Below are 26,763 nucleotides of genomic sequence, written 5' to 3'. Positions count from 1 at the left end.
ATCGCGTTCCAAACCAGGTGACCTTGCACCGCGCCAGAACTTGCGAATTTCAGCTCAACAGTTATTTCCAAGTCGCACCAGACGCGCTTCTTAATTGAACGATTGCAACAAGCGTTCTTCATATCCGTGTTGCGTTCTTAGAGATATTATAGGTAGAGAATGGGAGCCATAGACTTGCCTGTACGTGGAAATATCCCATCGTTAGAAAGTGAAAATAAAACACGGTACACTATCTATCTCTGTGCTTTTATAAACACTAAACTAAGAGGTTATTTAACCACTTATGAATTAAACGTTGATTTTTGGAAAGGAATTCTTGATTTATCAATGCTATAAATAATTCGTTCTGAATATCATATTAATATATTAGGTAGACTGGAAAGTAATGTCGTTTATTTTACGTTAAATTCGAACAAATTTTTAATAAATTTCTATTTTTAATCAATTACGTAGTCGCCTTTGTTATCAACAGCCTTTTGCCATTTAGTGTGCAAATTTTCAATATATATCGATCGAAATCAATGAGCTGATGAGTGATAAACAAGTATTTAAAATTGCACAAACGACATTACTTTCCAGTACACCTAATACTAAAATAAATATGTCCTTCTCTTATATCTACAATTTCTTTAATTGTTATATAATTCCTCGTAGAATGACGGAACGTGTACTAAAATCCCACGCGTAAAACAAAGAGTTAAATAGATTTTTCGTTTGTTTTTTACCATTGCTAACGTCTCGTGTAAACCATGTAAGTGCTCGTAGCTAGCTCAAGGGTAATCATCGAACGCTAAAGCGTCCGTAAATACAGGATGCCTGTCGGACAGAAAAACACCGGGATTTTCAGTAATTTTTTTTTGTCGTTCTCACGACGCCATTCCGTCATGCAATGACACGTGCTCGCCGCGTGATCTTCAGTGCTCTACGAGTCGCCGTGAAAATATTTTCGCTTGGCCCCGGGTCGTCAAAGCTGTCCAAATTGACGGGACGTACGAGAACACAAGAAGTGTACGTATATTAGCGAGCATCAATCGAGGCAACGAGGGGCGACTCCACCTCTTTGCAAGAAACTCCAACGAAAGGGAACAGAGAGATTCAGAACTCTACTATAAAATAGGGATTCTATACATATACATATACTCTTTGTGTGGGATGTTAAACACAAACGAATTGGGAAACAAATTATGTGATAAAATGGAAATACAGTAGGTGTAGAATGTATTCGTACACCGATCAATTTCCCAAAAAACTTTTGTGTGAAATTGTAGTTTCTTTACTTCCTTTTTTATAATCAATGATATATTATACATATTTTACATATTCTCGGAAGTCTCTAAAATAGATATAGCAAAAAACATTTACTAGTTAATATAATTTGTGAAATTAACAAAAGAAAGCGAAAAGTGGCTTAAAAATGGCTCTAATAGAGGAATTGAAGAAGATCTCACTTCGAATAACTAATAATATAGTTAATTTAATGGTTAAAAGAGTTGTAATAATTATAAAATCAAAAGGAAATCCCACGAAGGAAGTATTATATACTTATAAATTAATGTAAATTTCTTTTTTTTTTATTTTTTTTTTAATCGAGTGTTAAAAATTAAACAGTTGTGCGAATACTTATTGCTTCAACATTTCCATCGATTAATTGTTTTTTTCTAATTGTTAATATTGCCACTTACATAAATAGCTATTTTTTTGTACTCTATTTATTCTAGAGATTTCCGAGAATATGTAGAATGTTATTGTTTATCAAAAATCAGTTAATAAATTATAATTTTACATAGTTTTTTTTTTGGAAATTGATCAGTGTACGAATACTTTCTACGCACGATGTAGCTGTGAAGGACTGAGGAACAAATAAAAGTCAAATAAATTGCATACGAGTGCTTGGCTAATCTTTTAATATTTTTCACGTCAAGGTGCCAAGCACTTTACTACTATTAATTATTTTCGTTTTCTTTTCTTTTTATTTTCCTTTGCTATCGTAGAATATTTCTCTTTTCTTTCTTTCTTTTTAAATTTCGTACTATCTTTTGCTGTACGAAAAGGCTGTATTTTATCATTAAAGTTAGATGAAGTAAAAGGACAATTTTTTAAGAATCGAGCCACGGGACGACGGGGAACGAGGAAAGTTTACTTGTCACGGTGTCGTTTAAAATAGCGAATTCAGTGGACCGTGACAAAGGCGCAGAGCACAGTCGGGAGTGCATTTATAGATCGAAGGGGTGAAGACACACGAAGCAGTTCGGTAAACGCGTGCTTTCGGAATAAATATAGCGCATTCCAAATGTCACGATCACGTGCAAACACACGACGCACTTGGAAACGCGGGTTTCCCAGAAAACGGCGCGGCTCCCCGCTTGTTTGCCGACGGTATTACTTTATCGGAAGGACAAAGTGATCGTGGTTGAATCATAAAACGCTTGGAAAATTGATTGCAACGATCGATCGATTAACTTTCGCAAACACGTTCGATTAGCCCTTCCGTTGCAACGATCGTTTATTATCGCTCGATATGAGCTCGCTTTAAAATCAATGTTGCAAGCGTTTGTTGAGTTCTTTTTGATGTACGAAAATTAAATGGATAGGATGAAAGAACACTTATTTTCTTTCTAGCAATTTAATTGTTAGAAGTAACAGTGTCATAGTATAATGTTTCATTGCCGAGACAACATTTAGACAATTCAGTTAACATAGGGAACAATAAAAAGATGGTTTCAGAAAAAAGTAGAACAAATTTTCAAGAGCAAAGCTTGACGAATACATATAGCACTATTGAAGATGAAAAAATCAATGTTTAAGCAAGGTTTCTTCAAGGTTAAAACTTTTCTTTATGTAAAATCTAATTCTTTCAAAATTCATTTCATTTCATTAATTGTTGCGAGATAAAGAATGCAATATCAGAAAAATCGAAAGGCTTCCACGCAGATCGGAAAATGAAACTTCAGAGATATTAAACCTTGGACTAATATGTTCCTTACGTCACGCAACTTGTATCTACTCGATTTTTTCATCTCATTGTATCTCGATCGAGCTTATCTGAAAGAGTCGAGAGAAATATATGTATAAATCGTTACTTTTACCTCAGCCGCGGACGATTTACGATACCTAGAAAAGGACGGGGTGATAAAAGTTGAAGAACGGTTTCGTTTGATTTATTATACCCTCGAATTCTTCACGGTCACGATCAGAACCGTGCAATGAATTATGAAATTAATAAAGAAACGCGTGCAACCGGAAACGGGCTTGGATCGATCTCTCGTCAACGTGGAACGAGTCGAAGCGGCAAATAAGGAAATAACGCGTTCGCTTGCGATTCAGTAGGCTTTTGCATATTAATTATCAACCGACTCGTGATTTCCATTACCGTGGAAGGGACGGAAACTCGTTCATCGGTTAATAATTAACGTAGGACGTGTCCGTATAATGCACAGCGTATTATACGTACAGATCACGACTGGTAATAATGTATGGTCAAATAATAGAATTTATCGTTTCAAATATATTAATATATTTGATCGAGCAGCATGGTTGAACGACTTTTTGCCACTTTGATCATTGTGTTTTATCACACGGACCTTGCACTTGTCATTCGTTGATTCTCAAGACGACACAGTTACTATCCACGCAAATTATCTTGTGACATAACGACGAAGATATTTTTCTTCCGTTGTTGGGACTTGCTCGCGCTGACTCCTACCGCGTGCCAAATTATTCGACTGCCAATTTGGTGATCAATATCTACAAGGTTTTTTCAAAGACATCGCGATTCATCGATCGAGATAGTGCGATGCATTCAAATAGGAATCATTTAAAACATGTTTATTATACACTAGGAATCATAGTGGCTGAGAAAAAAAGTAGTTTATTATAATCGTTATACATACATAATTCTTATGAATTCTTATCATGTATATAGTATGAATATAACTAGACCACGGATCTTTATGCAAAATAAAATCTTCACGAACGTACCTACAAAAATTGAACCTAAATAGGAATTTATTTTATTTTGCAAATATTATAACATGAACTTTACTTTCAATCTTTTTTATATTCTTGAATATTGTTTGCATTTTGGAGGTTCTTGCGCATTCAAATTTCCTATAAATGCATAAAGATCCGCAGTCTAAGTTGGGATGATAAATTATAGAAAAAGAAATTGTTAGCGAGAGTCCTGAAGTAAATTTTAATAAATTCATTTCAGAATTTCGAAACATTTAAACGTCTACGGCGAAGTTCAAGTAACTGGGAACATTAAAATTGCTTTTGATGGGAAAGGATGGGCGGACAGTGCTTCGAAGATAATTCCGCGATTAGCTGGTTAAATGAAACTTAAACCGCAAACAGCGTAAAGTACGCTCATGTTTAAAATTCGCTGGTACAGCTTTTAAAGTACGTTGCTGTCATCACAGATGCGATGACGGGACGATAAAGTGCACCACTTACTTGACAACTCGAGCGACGACGGTAATTAAAATTCTGTTTGCTATCTCGTAAATTAATTCTGGACGAATTTATGCGTTTGCGTTTACCAGCTCGTGTAAACCTATGGGCCCATTGTAATCGGTACCTTTAAAGAAATATTAAACAAATTGTTTCAAATAAATAGACAACATATACGTATGTTCATATATACATATATACATATAGTACGCCTACATTCTCAATACATACAGTAAAGAGTCGAATAAGAACACTAGTGGTAGAGTGTTGCAATGGTCCAGTGGAAAAGGGACTGGACTGGCAATCTAGGGCTTGTGAGTTCAAATCTCGTCAGGGGAACGTAAAAAACATTATTAATAGTTGAATGATTTTTAAGATGTTTAAATTACACGAGCTTTTTAGTAGCGTTAAATGAATAATTGCAAAATTCGTCAAGTAAATTCACTCGTTGAATAAATAATAATTTATTTGCATGTTCCGATGACGTCTTCTCTAAAGTAAAAGGGGGAAAGTAGGAAATGAAACTAATAAAACAATTAGAATTGCAAGTAATTATTAAAGATTACGATTATCACTTTGGACTCTCTTCGGTAACAATATAAAATAATAATATAAGTAATAAAATTGTTATTAACATTCGTTACGAACGTTGTCTGTCTGATTCGGTATTAATTCTATGATTACTGTTACGTTGTGACTTGGCAACTGATATGTATTTGTGACTCGCGTAATCACGAATTTGATTCGTTTGGAAAGCGCAATGATGAAACAAAAGGCCTTTGCACGATAAACCATCGAGTTCGACAAATTTTCTTAAATGAATCGCGAAGCCTGCGTTGTAGAATTCCTAGGAACGATTCCATCGAACTCCTTTATCACATTTTTATTAGTGGTCACTGATCCATCGATCACAATCAGTGCATATTGTCGATCCATCATCGACTGATATTTATTTTTCCCGGAATAATTCAGGATGAAAACGTGGAGTTGAGAAATAGCAAATTTTCACCGGTAACTTGTGTTTCTGATAAGGATATTGCTGTCAAGGATAGCTCAAAAAATGATTGCTTTATCATTTCTATGGATGGCACTCTCGTTAAGGAAAAACTTCAATTATTACTTCGAGGAACCAAGAATACTATAGAATTATCATTGTCTAATTTATTACAAAATAGTATTTCAAAGGAATTTTTCTTTACATTTATATTTATGTATTGCTCGAGTATAGAACGTACGAAAAGAGTAAATTTGAATACGTATGAATTTATTTAAATAAAATTAACATTTTTAAACATTGAATATGTTTTCTTTAAAATTTGTTTAAAATGTAACAAAGAGGAATAGCTTCATAGGGTGTACGCATTTTGTAAGAAAATTGAGTTCCTCTTTTAACAAACGCAGATGGTAACCACTGTTGTCGGCGTTGGTGAATTAAGTATGGTTCAGTAGGTCAAACACAAAATAATGTCAGAGGAAATTTGCATGACACAGCGCGTGTGGCACGCAACATAAATAAAGTCTTCAAGTTCATGGCCTTTGATGTAATCAAAGGTCATTTTCATTTTCCAATTACTGATATCGTTCTTAATAATAATAAACTATCGCTAGTAAAAAAATGAACGTACAGCGATTTATTCGTGACGTTTATCCGACCAAACGCTTACATTTCTATTTATTGTGAAATAATGTAAAAATTCTATGTATTTCAAATTTTTATTTATATTCAGGATCGATAGACGAACGCTTGTTTGACTTTATGTTATTGCATTATTCGAAATTTCGGTCTTGGATTATGAATCGAAGACGACGCAGTTGAATAAACGCGCACCGCGTCGCTCGAAAGTCATAATAATTCTGGCTCATTGCCTTCACTTGCCAAGACTACAGACAATGATAACTCGTTGCAATTGGTTCACGCATTCCTTACCAATTACCAATTGGGAAGATGCGTTCCATTTTGTCGGGAAATTGCGCAAGCTTTAGTTAAAGTGACTCAACCGAATTGAATGTCCCGGAATTCGGATCCAGTGTTACGAATATAACTCCACCCATATCGCCGAAATTGCATTTCTTTTTCATGATTAGGTAGAAGCAGATTAACATGAAAACGAACGAACTTTTAGAAAAATCATTTATGATTGTCGTAAAAAAAAAAGAACGATAATATCTGCTTGGAATCGAATGTTTATTGTTCTCCTGTATTATGGAATCGCGAAACTGTCGATATTTCAATAAATAATTCGCGGGATGTCTTCCCATCGCGTGTCAACAACAGAAAATCTACGATAAATACTCGCCGACCGTATATTCAATTGTAGGTTGAAATTATAAAGTAGTAAAGTGTGTTTGGTATGGTGAAATTAAGGGTAACACGTGTACAATAAAATCAAATTTTCACGATTAATATTAAACGCTGTTAAACGCTGCAAAATCATTTATCTTTTAATTTATTACAAAATATATTAGCAGTGGCGCCTATTTTTATCACCTTTTATACTTTTACATAAGCCTCTTTATTTAAATTTTAATATTTAAATAAGCATTGAATAATACCTCGAACAGGTAACAATGTCGAGTCTGCTTTGATTAGGGTATTCTATTGTCATTCATATTTGTATTGTATCGGTAGTTAAACGCTGAACAATTATTCATCTTTTAATGTATTACAAAATATATCAGCAGTGGCGCCTGTTTTTATCGCTCATTTATACATAAACATTTTTATATAAATTTTTAAATAAGAATTCGAATAATACCTTGAGTAGGTAACAATGTCGAGTCTCGTTTGGTTGGGGCGTTCCATTGTCGTTTTTACTTTTATTGTACCTTAGCGTCATTTTATTATTAACCAACGTGTATTTCAGGATTGATAGCGTTGCCGTTAGCGCAAGCGACGCAGTAAATATAATATATTTGCCCGCAATGCTTATGCACGGATTAACCCTTATCTGCCGCTAGTGATAACGCTAGTATAAACTTGCCGCCGAGTCATAGTGTTATTCATCGTTTAATTGGAAGGTGTTGCAATTTCTACTCTGAGAGTGGCAATGAACAATTGTTCCAAACAATTCTTATTTAGATAATTGATATATGGGTTGCACAATCCATATTTAGAAGCCTAAATAGAGGTTTCACGATATTTCCACGTATCTGAAATCCACTATTTGTAAACGTAATTGTAGGCAAATTTGCATCCTCATTAACGTGGATTTTAATTTAAGCTTCACTTGAGCCATTAGCAACATTTTCATTGAGATTACGTTTAGATTCACCAGGTGACTAAGTATCAGTCTCACAGAGATAGAATGCAAAAATATTTAAAACATTGAAATTGAATTAGCAATCCAATAATAAAGAGTCAAACACGAACGTGATTAATAGGGTGTGGATCGGGTGCTCTACTTTTCATTAAGACTCCTAGAGTAATCATAATACCACGCATTTATAATCATAAAACTATGAGTAATTAAAGATAAATATATTTATAAAATATTTATCGAAAACAGAATTCTTTAAAAATAAAGTCATCAAGTTACCAGAAATACTTTCACTCCATAGAGTATTGTTACTCAATTCGACATGTTTTTTTTTATTTTTTTTTTTTTTTTTGTTTATATGTATGTTGCTCGATTACGTCCAGACGGCTTGACCAATCGGGATGAAACCTGTTACATCTTGTAGAGCATGTCTCTGGGGTGATCCCATTATCAAAAAATGTTGGAATTTCTCATTTTTTACCCGTTTTTTTTTTGCAAAAAGAACTGAAAAATTTTGTATTGCTTCTTATTCCGAAACGAATTGACCAATTGAATTGAATTTTCTTGCATCTGGTAGGGCTTCGTTGTCTCTTAAAAGTTGCCTCTTAAACACATTGGACCTATTTTCATTTTTTACCACTTTATCGCACTTTTTATCGCAAAATTGTACTATTTCACGTATGTTCGGCCAGAATTCGATGAAATCGATGAAATCGATGAAACCCTTTATACATTTAGCTGCCGGACTCGTTTTCGAGGTGATCACTTTGCAAAAATGATTTTTTGATTAATAAACTTGATCCAAGTTCGTTATGAACGATGTTATTCGCGACAAAAGTTGTCCCGATGAAGGACAAAGTTATTCACGACGAAAGTGGTTTTATCTAGCTGATATTTACGTGACCTCCATAAATGTGTCGTAAAACGGCCCGTGTATTAAACGCACGTTCCGAAACGCGTGCACGAACGTGTCCAACAACATGACGGAAGTCTGGCAAGAATTCTTTCCTTTGCCGAAGCAACGCGTCCGTTTTGGCTTGCGGTTACAATTCCGATTTGTCGTGGATGCGACTTGAAATATGTTGGTAGAACCGCTTTTCCGAACGTTTTTGACCGTATCAACAGGTTGGACGTCGCAGAAACCGCGTACGTGTGCCTCTCTAGTTGTAACAATGACTGTCACGTGTTCATTGTCGAGCTTCAAAGGGGTTGGAAAATGTGAACACGAAGGTCGTTACACTATTATCGACGTATATGAGTTTCCCGACACCGTAGCAATGATTTAATTAAATAAAAATAATTTTCTTTCTTACAATGTGCAATAAATTACGAATAAAAGTATATAGGGTTCCATATGAAAAAGTTAATTTGGGTTCTATCAAATAACTTTTTGTATTTATTCATTGATTGCTAAATTTCATACAGTACAATGACGTTACAGAGATTGATATATCTGTATGCAGTCAGGTATCTTACAAATAATTTTTGGACTTATGGAATTAATGTTTACCGTAATTCCCAAAAATCCAAAAATTTTCAAAAACATTTTATTGATACCTTGATTCCCCCAAGAGATATCGAAACAATGCTCCTTAAACGAAACACCCTGCAATATGTATAATACTTTTTTTTTTTAAACAAAAACGCATATTAAACTTATAAAATATTATCCTTACAATTCGTCGTTGTAAAAAGGTCGAGCTTATTGGTCAACGTTGATCCGACCTCGTTAATGTGGAAAAATTTCTGATATTCCATGTTATGAGTGAAAAAGAAGGACTGAAAACTTCTATTTGAATATTTTCGATTTCTCTGGGCGCGATTCAATGCATGCGGATAAAACTGTAACGAAATGAGAAAAATACGACGGTTGCGTATTTTTACCTGCGTTTCACTTCTCTCGGATGGCTGTACACGACCGTAAAAAGAGAGAGAGAGAGAGAAATGAACGGCTGCTGCGCCGCGCCGGTGTTCGTGTTCGTACTCGTTTTCACTGAACCTAACGTATTCCGCTCTGAAGTAGGTTTCTAGGTTGATTTCAGTGAATCTTTTTTTTCCGTCGACGACGCTCTCTTACCGAAAGTGCTAACGGTAAACTCACGGATACGCGATCATTCTCCTTTGTTCACGCGGCTGGTTTTTAACCCTTACACTTTTCTTTTCTCGTGAATATTCTTTTTTTGGGAAATTGTCCTTGTTTTCTCAAGGAGTGTATTCTAGTCTGGAATCTTTAGGTATTCTTTGGAATTCATTTTCAATGAAAATAATCATAATTGAAAGTAAATAGTTAAAAGTAGTACCAAACATTCAAAAAAGTATGACTACGAGAAAATCGCGTTTAAAGTTTTTCATATTAGGTGAACTGGAAAGTAACATCGTTTTTAAATACTTGTTTATCACTCAACTCATTGATTTTTATCGACCTGGCATTGAAAATTTGCACGATAGATGACAAAAGGCTGTTGATAACGATGGCGATTCCATAATTGATTAAAAATAGAAATTTATTAAAAATCTGTTTGAATTTAATGTAAAAGAGACGACATTACTTTCCAGTCTACCTAATACATTTGATCATACAGTGGGTATAGAAAGTATTCGTACATCGATCAATTTCCAAAAAAACTATGTAAAATTGTAATTTATTAACTTATTTTTTATAAACAATGGCATTCTACATATTCTCGGAAATCTTTAGAATAGATAGAGTACAAAAAAAATAGCTATTTATGTAAGTTATGAAATTAACAAATATATATATATATATATATATAAAATTAATCGATAGAAATGTTGAAGCAATAAGAATTCGCACAACTGTTTAATTTTTAACACTTGATTAAAAAAAACAAAAAAACAGAAATTTACATTAATTTATAAGTATATAATATTTCCTTCGTGGGATTTCCTTTTGATTTTATAATTATTGCAATTCTTCTAAGCATTAAATTAACTAAATTATTAGTTATTCGAAGTGGGATTTTCTTCAATTCATTTATTAAAGTCTTTTTTAAAAGTACTTTCCTTGAGATTTGATGTCTTCTAATTCGCACGGAGCAATAAACTAATGTTTTCACGTCACAAACTCTGCTGTAAACGGTTCGTCATAAGAATCGTACAAATACTTATTGCTTCTATACTTTTACCCACTTTTCGCATATTTTTTTGTTAATTTCACAAATTATATTAACTAGTAAATGTTGTTTGGACTATATCTATCTTAGAGACTTCCAAGAATATGCAAAATATCATTGATTATAAAGAAGGAAGTTAAGAAACTAGAATTTCACCCAAAAGTTTTTTTGGCAATTGTGGGTATACAAATACATTCTACACCCACTGTAAATACAGTTTAACATACATTTGAAAAAATTGTCAAGAAGCGAAATAATTTTTTTGGAGATTCTAGAGTAGAATATCCTCTTAAGTATGCATTATAGATGATGACACGCGCGAAACATCCGCGACCGTGACTCTGCGCGCTTCGTAGCGCGTCAAGGTCGAATCGATCTTCTTGCTAACCCTGCAGGTCGATTATTCAATTCTTCTTTCGGTGCTTCTGACCTTTCTAATGGAGAATTAAAAAGGATATTGACCGCTGCGCGATCAAGAAAACTTTCCACCCTTCTCTGTCGCGTGTAGATAAATGAACGAAAAAAATATACAGTGGGTGTAGAAAGTATTTGTACACCGATCAATTTCCAAAAAAAAAAAACTATGTAAAGTTGTAATTTGTGAACTTCTTTTTTATAAACAATGATATTTTAGATGCTCTTGGAAATCTCTGGAATGGATACAGTACAAAAAAAAAACAACAGTTATTTATATAAGTTTGCGAAATTAACAGAAAAAAAAACGTAAATCGATAGAAATATAGAAGCTATGGGTATTCGTACAACTGTTTAAATTATAAAACTTCGCAAAATAAAGAACGAAATTTACATTAATTTATAAATAATTAATACTTCGTGGGATTTCCTTTTGATTTTGTAATCACTGCTACTCTTTTAGGCATTAAATTACTTAAATATCGATGTTATTCGAAGAGGGATCTTCTTCCATTTCTCTGTTAGAGTCATTTTTAAAACTACTTTACTGGAAATTGGATGTTTTCTAATTCGCACGGAGCAATAAACTAATGTGTTCACGTTACAAACTCTACTGTAAATGGTTCATTATAAGAATCGTCCAAATACTTATTGCTTCTATACTTTTACCCACTTTTCGCATTTTTTTGTTAATTTCGCAAATTATATAAAGTAGTAATTGTTGTTTGGATGTACTATATCTATTCTAAAGATTTCTAAGAATATGTAGAATATCATTGATTATAAAAAAAGAATTTAAGAAACTAGAATTTCACACAAAACAATTTTTGGGAAATTGATCGGTTTACGAATACATTCTACACCCCACTGTACATTGCCGACGCTATTCGAGGATCTATCAGTGTCGTTGCATCAAGGAAGAACATCGTTTTCATTCCAGAAATCGACGTTTCTTATCTTTGTACTTGAGCCCCAATGTATTATCCAAATCTAAAAAACATAATAATTAACTTCAATTATTTTTAATCGTTCCGATTTAAACGAGCCACCTTGTATATCTAAACCAGTCTAAATCGGGTCGTGTTTGAATTCATTTTCCTCAGGAAAATCTCGCCAATTCATCTGTGCAATACTTTCATGAAAATACTTTGAAAATGAAAGAAAAATTTCAAATTTCCTTACGGGATAACATTATTCCGAAGAGTAGTGGGTCGAAAACGTTGACGTAACGAATGAAAAATTCGTTGTAGCTTACATAGCTGGTAAAAGCTAGTTTGAAGCTTAATTTTTTTAGTCGTATCGCTTTAGAAACACGCACGAATTGAATGATCGACCTCGTAGGGTCAGCGAGATGGATTCGACCTTGACGTGCTGCGAGTAGTCACGCTACTAGCGAGCTGTTTCGCTCATGTACCCAGCTGCCAATTATTTTGGTTATTCCGGTACGTCGATCCTAACGCCAGAGCTCTCACTTTTACCTATCCGTCATCCGGGCGTCGCAGTTCGAGCGATGGCCACGGCAGGTCGTCATCTTTTTCGAAACCGTCGTTACGTAAAAAGGGGTGTTTCGTAAATCGTCTCGGCGTCCTGACGGGACGACGCCACCGTCGTGTTCGTCCCCTCCGAGCTATCGGCACCTATATTTGCTCCCGATGTGCGTTGCAAATTTACAAACGTCCGTAAAGAGACGACTGTCAGTCGAGCTTATTTTCATTGCGCGACCGAGGCACCACCCACGGCGTCTTCGAGCTCGAGGTTTCGAATTTTCGCCAAAGCAAAGCTTTGAAATTAGGTGCAGTTTTGATACTTGTGCAAACTGAGTGTCGAAGGAGCCAACAGGAAGAGACGTCGAGCGAGGATCGTTGATTTCGATCAAATTTCCTTCCAGTTTCATTTATCTCCTAGCGAATCTGGAACGAAAACAGAGGGACGTGTCCGACTGCCGATACGCGTCATTTGCAAAGGTATTCGATGTTAAATGATGTATCGGAGTACAGCGATCCCTCGTTTCAAGATCGAAAAAGGTCCCCGTTATCTACAAACGAGGGTTGGTAGAGAACTTTCTCTCGCAATCGATGGAACTTGAATATGCTGTTTGAGAGGACGATGATCGTGATAGAATATCGAGACTTAAGGGGTTAGTCGCAGTCAGGAAGAGGAAAAACGACATTTCTTTGTGATTTTTTTTTAGTTATTAAATAATAATTTGCGTAAGTAACAATTAAGTATATTGTAAAGCATGCCTTAAAGAACTAAAAAACATTTTTTGTTTTAAGAAACGTTTAATTTATATCGTCATAACAGCCGATGACGTGGACGATGATTTAAAAACATAGGTTTGCAATGAGCAAGATTTCTCTACACTGATTTACCTGAGAACAAAAACAAAGGCAGATTTAAAAAATAGATTAGTCTAGCGGGTCCCTGAACGAAGGATTTTGAAAGAAATTAATTTTAAACAAAATGGCGTACATTTGAAGTTGATTTTAAATTTTTTCACTAAAATTAAGCAATTCAGAATTACAGAAATTAAGCAGTACAGGATAAAAAAAAGAAAGTATACAAGAAAATAAAAAATTCTTTGATCAGGGACCCGTTAGTCTAATATATTTTCTAAATCTACCTTTAGTTTTGTTTTCAGGTGCACCAGTTTGAAGAAATCTTGCTCACCGCAAACCAAGTGGCCACCCACGCCATCGCCTGTTATGGCGAAATGAATTAATCTTTCTTTAAAACAAAAATTCTTTTATAGTTCTTTAAGAGATACTTTGTAATATACTAGGTTGTCCCGTGTTTATATAAATAGACAATCTAATTTCATAGATATTCATGTTGTAACGGAGTAATGGAGCAAAATGAATCGTGGACAATCGAGTAATGTAACATAAAATATAAACTATTGTGCATTAAAAAAAAACACACAAGAAACTGTCCGATTCCATTTTCCTGATTGCGACTAACCCCTTAACAGAGCAGTAGAATTTTCTACACGTTGCAATTTGTTTTATGTTTCATGCTTCCATGTTATTTTCTGGAAGGTTAACGTAAGGATTTCTATTTACGATCGTCACAGTGTATCAGCTGCTTATAAAATGACGGAAGCACATCTTCGGAACGTGCACGTTCAGGAACTATCTGTTTCGTTTGGCATCGGCATGAAACTCTCGTGCCAAAGGCAAAGAGAATTCGTCTTTGTTCGACGTTGGTCAAAATGGTTGGAATATCGCAGTCCGTTCAGATCACGAGCGACTAGCGCCACCGATAAATTTAAAAGACTCGTGCCGTGGCATTCCTAAAACAAGCCTTTCTTTCTACTGCATCCGATTTTTTCCCCACGAAGACGTGACATAGCTAAGTCACTTGGTACTTCAATTTTTACCTCCGCAAACTATTCGAACAGTTTTTGGACTTTAGAAAAATGCAGATACCATGCGTTTATCCATTATATTTTAACAAAAGAGAAAATATTGGTAGATAATATTGGAGAACAGGTTGTTGGAATTTGCTAGCATGTCTTAGGTATTGAAATTAATTCTTTGCTTTTGTATTTAAGGGGATATCCTAAATTAGGAGATCTAAAAAAAGCGATTTTTCGCGAATTTGTTTAGGATGGAAAAAAATAATTAATTCTATCGAACGTTTTATCCGATTTCCATACATGTTTGAGTAGTCTGTACAAATTTGTTCAACAAGAAATATTCAAATTGAGTCGACTGTGACGCATATTTGTAGAGCACTTGAGTAATTTTGGTTTGAAACCAAAAAACCAAAAGAAATTTTCATTTTCATACATTTTTCTTTTAAATGAACCAAGAAAATTCGTACAAAAAAAAATTTTAAACAACTTTTTTATCAAGTTAAAGTGATTATTTTCACCCGATGAACTCGTTCTTTTTTTCAAACATGCAGTAATTTCACATTTCACCATTTTTGCGGGTTTTTCTTAGTTCACATACAAGAAAAATGTATGAAAATGAAAATTTCTTTTGGTTCTTTTTGTGTCAAACCGAAATTACGATCCGCATCTTTCCCGCCGATAGGAAGTTTTAATTGTGAGATGCTCTACAAATGTGCGTCACAGTCGACTCAATTTGAATATCTCTTGTTGAAAAAATTTGTAGACTACTGAAATGTTTATGAAAATAGGATAAAAAGTTCTATAGAATTAATTATTTTTTTCCATCCTAAACAAATTCACGAAAAACCGTTTTTTTTTTAGATCTCCTAATTTAGGATATCTCCTTAATCATGTATAACTTCAGTAGAATGTAATATTGTTTAGGTAATAAACAGGTATAGGAGGTATATTAGGTATGGATATGTATATACGAAGATTAGTAGCCATACATTGTAAAATAAGAATAAGCAAAATTTGATACCTACTAAAGTTCGTATAGATGCATTGCAATGACCATCGAGCCAAACCTTCGATTATGTTTATAGATAAATCGTAATTGCGTTAATACACTGGAGTATATTAATATTTTGAACATACCTATTTAAACTAGACTTATAAATTATTGAATACAGAGGCACAGAATTAATTTGTACACATAATATTTCACAGCATGAGTTCTTATGCATTTCGTATAGCAGTCGCGTGAATTTAGCTGTAACGGCAATCGATTGCGGTCGAGTTTCGAGATCGAGTCGACTAATGTCATTATGACATCGCAGGTTCTCTGGATTTTGCGTGGTCGATTAAGCTTTTTCTCAACGAAACGAATTTCGTACGTCCGCGTGTTCGTAATGAATTATTGCGGAAAATTATTGACGGAATCGTTGAAGATTTTCTGGGTGAGGTGTATTATTTATTGTCCATGCGAATGTTACTAGCAAAAATTGGCGCACGATTAAATTTGGCACGTGCGGGAGATTCACAACTTGTAATTGTTTCCCTATTGTAAACAGAACGAAAATATCGCACAATGCCTCGAAATAGATGTTCCGTAGCGTTCTTAAATTTTATCATTTCTTGTTTGTTTGTTTTTCCAAAGCTAATCGTTTTACGACGCCGACTTAACCTTTATTCGTGCTACAGATAAAAGTCAATGTTTCTGTCATAAAGGTGGTCAGTTTTAAAGTAAATAATTTGTTGATATGCAAAACGTATTTCCTAATAGATTGACAAGTGTAATTAGTGGTATACTTTTATTTAATTTTTCTGTAAATTGATGAATAACATCATACTTCTATTTACATGTTACAGTTTCCTGGTGAGTGCATCCTCACATACATGGAGTTTCAGCTGGATAGTGCAGAATACTGCCAGGCTCAACACAAATAGAGAGACACGCCCAAACACCCTAGAACTCGCTAGGTATCATTAAAGGAGGAGTAAGGAGGAATATCTTAATCGGGCAAAGGAAAATTTGATAATATTGGGATTGTTGCCTCAAAGTCAGAAAATCATCAGCTAGTCATCACGCGAGACATAGAGGGTTTTAATAGAATCAATTGTTAATTTACACTATTAAATGCAAGCGTCATAGTTACTGAGCGCACCTGATCCAGGCGCACCCAGTGCCAAATAGGTAAGAATCAACATTAGGAATCTTGTAGTGTTTTCAAATAAATCTATTTCTTGTAAAATTAGTGGCAGCTCTCATGAAAATCTTCTTCTTTTTCAGATAATCTTCCGAATCGTAGTCAAGGATTCCAAGTGAGAATCAATCGCATATCAACAACGCCTAATGTAACGTAGTCCTCACCCTTCGGCGAAATTCGCACCCCCACAACCCTTCTCGAGGTCTACATGTGAACCCACTGTTCTGTCCTCTGTAAAAAAATAAACAAGTATTCAATTAGTTAAATGAGAAACAACTTAATAAGACTGACATCTATGGGCTAAGTTGTCAAATTCAGCCTTTGTTGCTTCGTATAGTGTGGCACGTTTTAAAAGTGAAGAGGAACAGTGTCGTACAAAATCATTAAAAAAAGAGTTAGAACGATAAAAACAGTAGGAGTACACCACTTGTTGTCCAAGAGGAAATGAGCAACATGAGGGTGAAGGACATCAGGCCGGCGCCCGCCGAAATCGAATACAAAAACATGAAGTTCCTCATCACTGATCGGCCCAATGATCAGACCATTCATACTTTTATTCAAGTATGTCTTCTGGTGTCCTTTATTAAATATCACCAGGAATTTCATTTCATGATACATCGTAATTAACAAACTCCGTTGCTTGATTAGGAACTGAAGAAGCACAATGTGAAAGAAGTAGTGAGGGTCTGTGAACCAACGTACAAAGTTGAGGAACTTAAAGAAGAAGGGATCAATGTCATAGACTTGGTGTTCGATGATGGCACATTTCCACCAAACGAAGTAAGTATAGCGGTTATTGGTCTAGAAAATGTAAATTGATGAATAAATTTGTATTCCAGGTCGTCGATGAATGGTTCGAACTGCTGAAAAATCGATTCCGTGAGTCTTCTGATGCATGCGTGGCAGTGCATTGTGTCGCGGGACTTGGCAGGGCACCAGTCTTAGTTGCACTTGCTCTTATTGAATTGGGTCTAAAGTATGAAGATGCAGTTGCGTTAATCAGAGAGTAAGCGTACACTTACTATTCCCAATGGTTCAGACTTTGTGTTTTGTACGTCGAACAGTAACGACAATTGTATGTATTTGTTTAGAAAAAGACGAGGCGCCATCAACGCAAAGCAGCTGGCCTACCTTGAAAAATATCGTCCCAAATCTCGGTTGAAGCTCAAAAATGGACAGAAGAACTCCTGCTGCGTCCAATAGATTAAACGATTTCTTTGAAAAGTTACTAATTCATACTGATTGGTATACCTAATTGTATAGGTTTTCATGCCTGGTAACAAGAGACATACTGTACCGACTCTGTTCTGAAAGGCCTATATCAATGGAAATGCAACCGAACTACTTACACAGTTTTAAACGTCATATTTTGCATCATCCGATTCTCCGTTATAAATCGAGCAATTGAAAAGTGAAATTATTTATAATTATTTTCACACTTACCTTTTATGAAATTTTTGTATTTATTTTTTATATCGAATCAACGTTAAATCCTATTGAACAGGAAGAAGCCTTCTACTTACGATAAAAGGAGGAATAAATTTGAATGGATCTGATTACCTATATAACAAAAAATTAGATCAACTTGTACATTACACGACATACATACTTAGTGTCTCGTTTAAGATTATTTTGTACAAGAACTTTGGAAGGCTGCATTTATTTGGTCCAAGAAAATAAAATATGCAATACGTTACCAATCAATTTATGAATCTTAGTTGACGCGTTATTTATATAAAATATTTTAGGGATAGTTGGAGAAAACATTTCAAATTCGCTTGATATCTTGTAAAGATATAGTTCCTTTGGTGCTACGGTCGTATCTAACTGTCATAGAACGTAGCTTTTTAGACGAATTAGTGCAATAAAAACTTACGTTTTCTAGGACAATTGAATACAAAAAATGTATAAGTGTCTTACCAACAACAATTTTTAATCAATTTTAATCATGAGAAATTAATGATCGTAAACAGAAATGCACATATGACATTAACCAAGGAAATTAAATAAAAGCAAGATCTGTACGTGTCTTTCTTTTACAATCAATGAAATAATAAGTTAAAATATATTTATTAAAGAACATGCATCTTAAACACTTGATAAAGTGTGCTTTGTACAACAATAATATGTACATTGTAGGTGATCCAACCTGATCGAGTTTGATTAAACTGGTATGTACATTATGTATATTGCAAATATTATTTGAACGCAGTTCTTTACTCTCATAAGTAACGGAAATTAATACTCAACTTAAATCAAGCATTTTAAGCGACTCAATATATTGTTAACAATTAACATTAAAATGCAACATATATTTTGAGACACTTATCACATTTGTAAAGAGTACTAAATTTGTATAAAATAAAAAGGTAACAAAAGTTCTCAGATACTTTAATGAACAAATCTGTGAATACTAGTTTTAAAACATAAACTAAAGTAGAAATAACGATTTATCCGACGTCGATTTTGATTAATATAGGACGAGATACTGATTTGCTTACAACCGCTTTTCGCGGTTCCAATATGCTAGTATTGTTCCTTTATACAGTAATGATTCACGCTATCCAGGCGTGTCTCTAGATCAAGCCTTAACAAGGAGTCCACTAGCATTTTCAGACGAAACAAAAATTTTACTCTAACATTTTTAAAATTAATGACCATTAAATATGCGACGATAAGATTGCAGAGTCTTACATTAATTAAAATTAACGCTAGGTAATCCATCACTTTAGGTTATGTCTTAAAATACACTGCGACTAAACAATTATTTTTCTATTTGGAATACTACTTTTTTAAATGATCAACATAAACGAAAGAAGCACAGCGTTGCATTTCCAATGGCATGCCGAATCGATGGGTGTTCTTAACTCTTATTGGACTTGGAATCTGCGTTAACTTGAATAACGAATATTGGGAAACAAAATGAAGTAATTATCACTCCAGAGTTATATATCACTTTTATCGTAGCTTAACGGCAATTTCACCAAAATTTTTTAAACATCTACTTTTATTCGATAAATTTTAGAAGCTGCATACGCGTTTTGTGTGAAGCGTCGTAATTGTATTCGCGATTTTGGTAAAATTGTCGGTGATGCTGTACGCCACACTAAACTGTGTTCAAAAGATAGATGAAAAAGAATTCGCTCCTAAAATAATGAATGTAATACTTAGATCATTTCATGTGTCTGCTGATTTGACGTGAATGTACATTTCGGCATGTATTAAGATACGTGAATTGTGTTTACCGTTTCGTGCTTAGTTAAGATTGTGTACAAGAGTGATGTGAATTGTCATAGTCGATGTTTGTGTTTATTTTTTTCTCCAATTAGTATATAAGAATTCCAAATGACATTTTTCTACGAAACTGACTAATGAATTTAATTACACGATGTTGCGTGCGTCGCTAATGACAGTCTTTGTCCTTTTTGTGCATAATTTTTACGTACCAGTAAGTACGAGTACATTCACCGTGATCGCAGACTCGAAATGAAATTTGAACCTGGTACAGCTCCTTTTTTGTAATGTTAAAAAAAAACTGCAATATTTTTTACCAGAGGATGGGACGAGGGACATACGTAAAAAAAAAGAAAATTATCGAGCCTTAGATCCGAAATTGAATAACTTTTACTATTCAGTTTTCTTTTAGTTCAATTTCTATGACAATTGTTACGAACAGTAATGTGTAATGTTTTTTTTTCATACAATCCTTTTTAAAGTAAGATATCGATACTTTAATTAGGTAAAATCTAACATTCATTGGAAAGTTACCAACGAATATTTTTTTTTTTTTATCACGTAGAATTTAATTTTTGCACATCGATTCACTTCTTCAAGCGACATATTTCATTGCCAGAAATAATTATGTATATGAGTGAATATCTTTTATCTGTGATACATTTTTGCGGAGAAAATCGAAAGTTAAAAAGGGATAAAATATGATTGGCCTTGCTAAACAAATGCTTATCATAACTTACAATTTCCAAATTTGAAAGTTAATGGACATTCGTAGAGTTCTTATTTGATTAAATCGTATATATTAATGTGTTTTGATCTGAATATTTACGATTGCATCTTACTCGAAGAATTGAATCGAAACACTTTAAAAATGATATTTTATTATTTAAAAAAAAAAAAAACTATGAAAACATTTTGAAACGTGTATAGGTTAAATTGCCATTCTTTTATAATGGTAATCGTGAACATCGTTTTCATATAATATTTTGTGTTTTATGTTTAAAAACGTTTCAATTCATGAATACTGCGAACAGAAACAATTTAGGTAGCAAAGAAATCCTCTATTTTGAACCGACGTAATAAAAAATAAAAGTCCTTTGAAATCGATTAAGCGGAAAAATGAATTTAACGAGTTAGCGCAATTTAAACAAAAATTACTATTATATATTTAATTTGTTAATGTAATTTCCTACCTACTGCTCTATTAATGACATATGATTAAATTAAACGAAAGTTTTGTTATATTGTAAAACATCAGTAATGAAATAAAAAAAAGAATGGAAGTCGTTTTGTGAAGAAATCAATCGTTTTTTGATATCTCATAAACCAACTGTGTTTTATCAGTACGAGATATTTTTACGAAAATATTTAAATGCAATAGAAATTTATTTAAACAATTCCTATTAGTTTTTTTTTTTTACAAAATTATAAGTATACGCAAACATTGTGTACAGAGGTAAGAACTGGATTAATATATTTTTCTTATTTATACAGTTACTTCATTTATTTTACATAAACATATCGTCGTATCCTGGCGGAGGTAAGTGGTCATTGTCTTGACCTTGACGTGGTCTTGGTCGATCGATGTCCGGTGGACCAAAAGGATCGAATCTCGCATAAGGGGGGACAGCTCCTCTGCGATAAGGTAATGTTTAAGAATCTTAATATAAGTTGTAATTAAATATTATATACTTGATCTTATTAACGTACGGTGGTAGTACTCCTGGAACTCCTAAAGCTGGCCTAAACGGATTGTGGGGACGGCGTCTTTCTGGCGGGAAGAGATCGTAAATCATACCACCTCCTTGTGCTAAGGGATTTAAGTCCGCAGACCCTACATTTCTTGGATCTGTATCAGGTCGCCTTAAAAATTGTAAATATAGCACAAAAGTAATATTATTTCAGGTATATCGCAGATGTAATAGAATTCTAGTCATTTGCAGAATTCTACTTGTTGAATAGGTAAGTTTTAATTCTGACTATTTCTACTATGAAGTTCAAGTATTAATGAACTGTCTTCGAGATTCATGTCAGTATTGAAGTGAAATCTGCAAAGATTTTCTTTTCTTTATGAATCATATGATAAGAATATTACCATGGGCTTGTTGCTGATGCTGGACGTGTTGAGGGTACTCTTAATGGATCAGTCTCTCTTGGAACACGCTGTTCTGTATTTACTGTTGCTGTTTGGGTAGAATTCTCTGCAGTATTTGGAGGAAGTATCGGCTCAACAAGATTTGTTTGAATTGTTTGTAAAACATTTTGGTACGGAGGCATTACAGATTCTAAGGGTCCATGGAGATTACTTATGGTTGCATTAATTGGAAATTGGGCATTGGATACATTTTGATCGTTCATCCTCTATAAACAAAGTATTTGTAATTAATGTATTATCGCGTGTGCCGAAAATTAAAAAAATATATTTCGTAAATATAATTTCAAATTACCAACAAGTTCAGAAGTAAATCTTCATCAGATTTTACACCGTGGAATATATACAATTTTTTATCGTTTACATAACGTAAAGCGTAAATTGGTTGTGTGTTCCATCCCTCTGGAAGTAATTCTGATCCCTTTTCCGATGTATCGTACGCTTTCTAAATAAAAAAATTGTTTAAATCGCATTGAAATATGTTATTACATTACTCAAACGTATTTAGTAACACAAAATTGAAATCGTCTGAAATGTCAATTTAAACTGCAATATTATTAAATGATTCGCGATGGCTGACAACAAATAAAAATAACTACAGACATTTTACAGGTTAGGTGTTACAACAATCACGAACTAATAAGAGAATGTATTCGCAATTTCTTATTATTATACGAATAAACTGGGCAAAAATTATTGTCGGTATTGCGTGACTGACAGCAACAATGTTTTTTATTGCAACTTACGCTATCGCCGAGGCCAATACATCTGAATCCATTTTTCACAAAATACCAGTGAACGAACAGGATTAGAACGTCTTCCTTTTTCACAATTTGCGTGTCGTACAAACTTTGTAAAAGCTCAAAGCCGAACATTTCGGTTTCATCGACCATTTTGATTGAGAATGACAAACGAGTTTGAAGTTATGAAGTTCACGCCATCGATGTCTGCATTCGACTAACCATTTGATTTCCGGTACCGGATTTAACTGTTATTTAACGATTTGAACATATCGAAGATGAACTTTGAATTTCATTTTGTCAATTTATGGAAATAGTTTATCAACATTTCATGTATTTAAATCATGGTTATTATAATTGTAATTTCATTTTGACGTTGGAATATAACGATAGAAAACAAATGAATTCGTAACATTTGCCACTTCTAAGCTCAAACCAGCTTAAACATTTGATATGACGAGAGGTGAACTTATTGGAGTGATCTTCTAATCGAAATATGATTGTGTATGAAATAATAAATAATTCATCCTGTGGGTGACTTGGGTTATAAACGAAGTTATTAAAATACAACAACTTATTGAAAAACTTATATATTTTGTTTATGAACATTGTAGAAAACTACAGTACAAAATTATTGCGTCTTTTAGCATTCCAATAGGGAGATTCATTAAACAAAAATTTATACAAAAAAACAAAAATACTATACGAGGCACTAAAGAAATATTTTTATCTGTTATGTATGTACACAAAAATTCGAACTTTCTGCCAGCAGTTACTTGTCACATAAATATAATTTCTGAAGAATTCAGCTTAGTAATTAGAATCAGAATCAGTGTCTTCTTCGAATATGTTGGCTGTTGGAGGAGGTGACGAACTACCCAAAATTTCTTCTTCGCTTTCTGGTTCAGCGACATCTTCACTTTCCAAAGCATATCGTCTCCAAGGAAGTCTGCAAAGACAAAATATTTACGAACTATTTTATTCTCAAAATTATTAAAACGAAAACAAAAGTCGTCTCAATTTACCGTTTCTTTTCATTGAAACAGTCTTCAATGAAAGTATGTGAAACTATTTTAGCGTGACCCTTTAATTGCTTATGCTTTGGTGTATTTTTAAATGCGCAAATCAAATGAGTACATTTTCTATTAGTCGTGTTAGGATCGGCAATATATCGCGCGCCCATTTTTAGAGCTTTTCTTCTAATTTCATCTCTTTGGGGGTTAACATATCCGCTGAGGGAAAAGGTAATATCCTCAAAAAGTTTGGAAAACATTTTTTTTGGTTTCTGAGATTCAGCACTTTTCTTTTTTGGAGATCTTTTTGGTTCTGGTATTGGTTTAGGTTCAGGCAATCGTCCACAGGTTTTGCAAACTTTATCTTCTTCATTTTGGCATTGGGAACAGCTACGTTTCTTTTTATTTATGTTCTCCTTTGAAGAACTTTCATGACTTAAGGACCGTTTTCTTGAAGTATGTTTCTGTGAATTTTCTTCAGGGCTTGAAGAACGATTTCTTGAATTTGTACTATGTCTCTGATTTTTATTCATTTTAGGCGATGGTGTAGGCACAATATCACCAAATGGAGTTCTTACTACTGGTTTATTGTTTGATTCATTTATCTTATCAATGATATAGATATCTTTGGCTTTAGAACTACTTACAGAAGGTGAATTAGTGACTTCTTCCTTTTTAGCTCCAAATACTTCCTCAGCTTTTCCAGCTTCTAATTTCTCCAACAGTGGTCTTTTCATAGCTTCTTTGTTTTCTTCTTGACGTTTCGAAAAATTATTCATACTAGTTTCTTTGATTTTTGAAAGTAATTCACCTTTGTAGTCTGGTTTTTTAGTTGTAGTCAATTTAAGGTACTTTTCTTTAAAATCATTTACAGATGATTTACTATCATCTTCTTCAGACTGTTTCAACTTAAACCTCCCAAAAACATCCAATCCTAAATCAACTGTGACTTCTGTTTTCAGCACAATAAAAGATAGCCCAAACAATTCTTTCAAGTTTGCAGATTGCATACAGGTCACTTTTACCCGGTCAAATTTTATCTTCAAAGTGGAAGGGTTTAGTTCCTTCTTTGTAAATATCTGCACTTGGTCTCTAAACTTGCCATTTGCTGCTTCATCGTGCGTCATAAATTGGTGGTTTACTATGGGAATCCAATTGTCGGGTTCTGCGGATGTGGAAGCAGTAACAATTACAACACAGGTACGGTAATTGCCGATATCCAATCCTGTGATGCAAGATGGTTCTTTCAATTGAAAAATAACAGTGGCAAGCATTTCTGCTGGTTTGGCACATCTCCACGAACTGTTTGAATTATGCTGAAGCAGATTGGATGCAGGGTAAGATAGGTGTTCCGAAGAGCAGCTTATTATACTTGCTAATTTAATAATCATTGTTTTTCAGATCTACTATGGAAGTGTTCTTCATATAGAAACATAAACATTTATCATCACAGCACCTGTAAAGTTGAATAGATGTCAGTGCTTACATTTTGAAGATCAGTCATAATAACCTACCTTTTACTTCATGTAATCATTACATGTAAATATATGCATGTATGTAGTAGTCTAAGTACAAGTAACAAATTTTAATTCCTTTATTACTTATAAATGAGTCGTCTCACGATTTGTATCATAGTGCAATTATATCACAATCACGCGTGTCATGTACTATACATACGGCAAAATTAACCGCAAAATCGTGTATCCACACTAAAATATATCTATAGATTTTATTACGTATATTAAGATTGTTGGACAACATACAACAACGCAACAAAGTATGTTAATTAATATTTTTCAACTCTTGTTAATGTAAAAATTTAAATCTATACCAAAGCTTTGAGTAACGCGGGAACGTACGCGCAAACTTTAACTGAATTTTTTCATATTTTAGAAAAAAACTGAGGTTCATATTACTTTAATACATTATTCAACTAGTAAGTTGTTTGCAAATAGGTTCAGTGGCTTGGTTTAGCTTTATTTAAAGCGCGTTGTTGTTAGTTTTATAATGTACATACTTGTACGTTATATCTGTTTTTTATTTTATAAATTGGAGTAGCATTGTGTACATACATACATATTAGTGGCGTCTCGGTGGGGAAACGCCCAAGTTTGTAGTAAAAATAATTCCTACCGATATATATTAATGAATTATACTGCTTTTTTTTTTTAATAAATGCATAATTAATACGTTTCATTGATTTATGACACTACAATATATTATTGTAGATGTATAATATAAATTATCATTTTTTATGAATATTTATTTAAAGTTTAGTTAGTGGCGCCATTTAGCAGCAACAGTGGGAAATCTTTTCACTATAAACTTGGGCCTTTTCACTACAAACTTGAGCCTTTTCCCACCGATGGCGCCACTGATACTATTATTATTATTATTATCTTTATTATAGTGCATGGGTGTCATACAACTATTGAGCTCTATCCCAACTAAAGTGTGAACTGCGAGAGAGAAGCCGGTCCGTGAGAGATGCAAGATGAGTGGTTCCGGTGGTACTATCCTATAGCAAATTTATGTGTGGAGGAAGAACAGACTCCTTTTTGTTTGAATTTCGCGGCACTAGAAATTATTTACAGATTAAGGGTGCGCAGGACCCAGAGCCAAACTCCGAGTTGACTTCAGCGACAGTCGCGGAAAAAGTAGGAAACTCCGGAACAAGGACAGAGAGGGCGATACAACGATTGCAGGAGAGACGAGGACAGGGCGATTAGGCTAGTCAAGCTAAGTGAATCAAACTATTGAAGCAAAGAAGCAATATTTTCTAATAATTCTGGTTTCGAAATATTCCTTATACCTTGGCGCATG

The 26,763-nt window shown here is 33.9% G+C and overlaps 3 protein-coding genes across 7 annotated transcripts in view; 1 reads left to right on the top strand and 2 right to left on the bottom strand.

The window, feature by feature from the left end:
* The window catches only part of LOC128895257 (PRL-1 phosphatase), a 67,458-nt gene extending 46,123 nt beyond the window's left edge, over positions 1–21,335 (top strand). For 3 of the 5 annotated variants that reach the window (XM_054157700.1, XM_054157699.1, XM_054157703.1), the window contains exons 2-6: positions 16,464–16,788; positions 16,885–17,362; positions 17,450–17,581; positions 17,641–17,807; positions 17,893–21,335. In XM_054157700.1, the coding sequence (XP_054013675.1) occupies positions 17,246–17,362; positions 17,450–17,581; positions 17,641–17,807; positions 17,893–18,004 (528 nt within the window). In that variant the 5' untranslated portion in view covers positions 16,464–16,788; positions 16,885–17,245 and the 3' untranslated portion in view covers positions 18,005–21,335. Of the gene's footprint in view, positions 1–12,922; positions 13,219–15,948; positions 16,052–16,463; positions 16,789–16,884; positions 17,363–17,449; positions 17,582–17,640; positions 17,808–17,892 lie in introns of those variants that run through there. The other 2 variants (XM_054157701.1, XM_054157704.1) reach the window with 2 other exon arrangements.
* LOC128895254 (proteasome inhibitor PI31 subunit) lies at positions 20,579–23,144 on the bottom strand. Its single transcript, XM_054157697.1, has 5 exons — positions 22,934–23,144; positions 22,483–22,632; positions 22,131–22,396; positions 21,746–21,898; positions 20,579–21,670 (listed from the first exon to the last, which is right to left on the bottom strand). The coding sequence occupies exons 1-5, from the start codon at positions 23,078–23,080 to the stop codon at positions 21,544–21,546; spliced, it is 843 nt and encodes a 280-aa protein (XP_054013672.1). The 5' UTR covers positions 23,081–23,144; the 3' UTR covers positions 20,579–21,543.
* Positions 23,145–23,501: 357 nt separating this feature from the next.
* On the bottom strand, positions 23,502–26,019 carry LOC128895250 (DNA repair protein XRCC1). The gene is made up of 3 exons (XM_054157690.1): positions 25,455–26,019; positions 23,953–25,396; positions 23,502–23,876 (listed from the first exon to the last, which is right to left on the bottom strand). Exons 2-3 carry the CDS (start codon positions 25,329–25,331, stop codon positions 23,738–23,740), a joined length of 1,518 nt encoding a protein of 505 aa, XP_054013665.1. The 5' UTR covers positions 25,332–25,396; positions 25,455–26,019; the 3' UTR covers positions 23,502–23,737.
* Positions 26,020–26,763: the final 744 nt, after the last annotated feature.

This window comes from Hylaeus anthracinus, unplaced genomic scaffold (genome assembly GCF_026225885.1).
Source record: "Hylaeus anthracinus isolate JK02 unplaced genomic scaffold, UHH_iyHylAnth1.0_haploid 5, whole genome shotgun sequence".
NCBI classification, from domain to species: domain Eukaryota; kingdom Metazoa; phylum Arthropoda; class Insecta; order Hymenoptera; family Colletidae; genus Hylaeus; species Hylaeus anthracinus.
This window is presented reverse-complemented; position numbering and strand designations above follow the sequence as displayed.

What these genes read in the sequence shown, in the direction of transcription:
- LOC128895250 (XM_054157690.1), bottom strand. Translation starts at nt 25,331, where the DNA reads ATGATTATTAAATTAGCAAGTATAATAAGCTGCTCTTCGGAACACCTA. An exon ending in TGTTTCAATGAAAAGAAACG is followed by an intron (nt 23,877 to 23,952) that starts GTAAATTGAGAC and finishes TTGTCTTTGCAG; the next exon opens with ACTTCCTTGGAGACGATATG.
- LOC128895254 (XM_054157697.1), bottom strand. Translation starts at nt 23,080, where the DNA reads ATGGTCGATGAAACCGAAATGTTCGGCTTTGAGCTTTTACAAAGTTTG. An exon ending in GTATTGGCCTCGGCGATAGC is followed by an intron (nt 22,633 to 22,933) that starts GTAAGTTGCAAT and finishes TTTTTTATTTAG; the next exon opens with AAAGCGTACGATACATCGGA. An exon ending in GTTCCAGGAGTACTACCACC is followed by an intron (nt 21,671 to 21,745) that starts GTACGTTAATAA and finishes ACCTTATCGCAG; the next exon opens with AGGAGCTGTCCCCCCTTATG.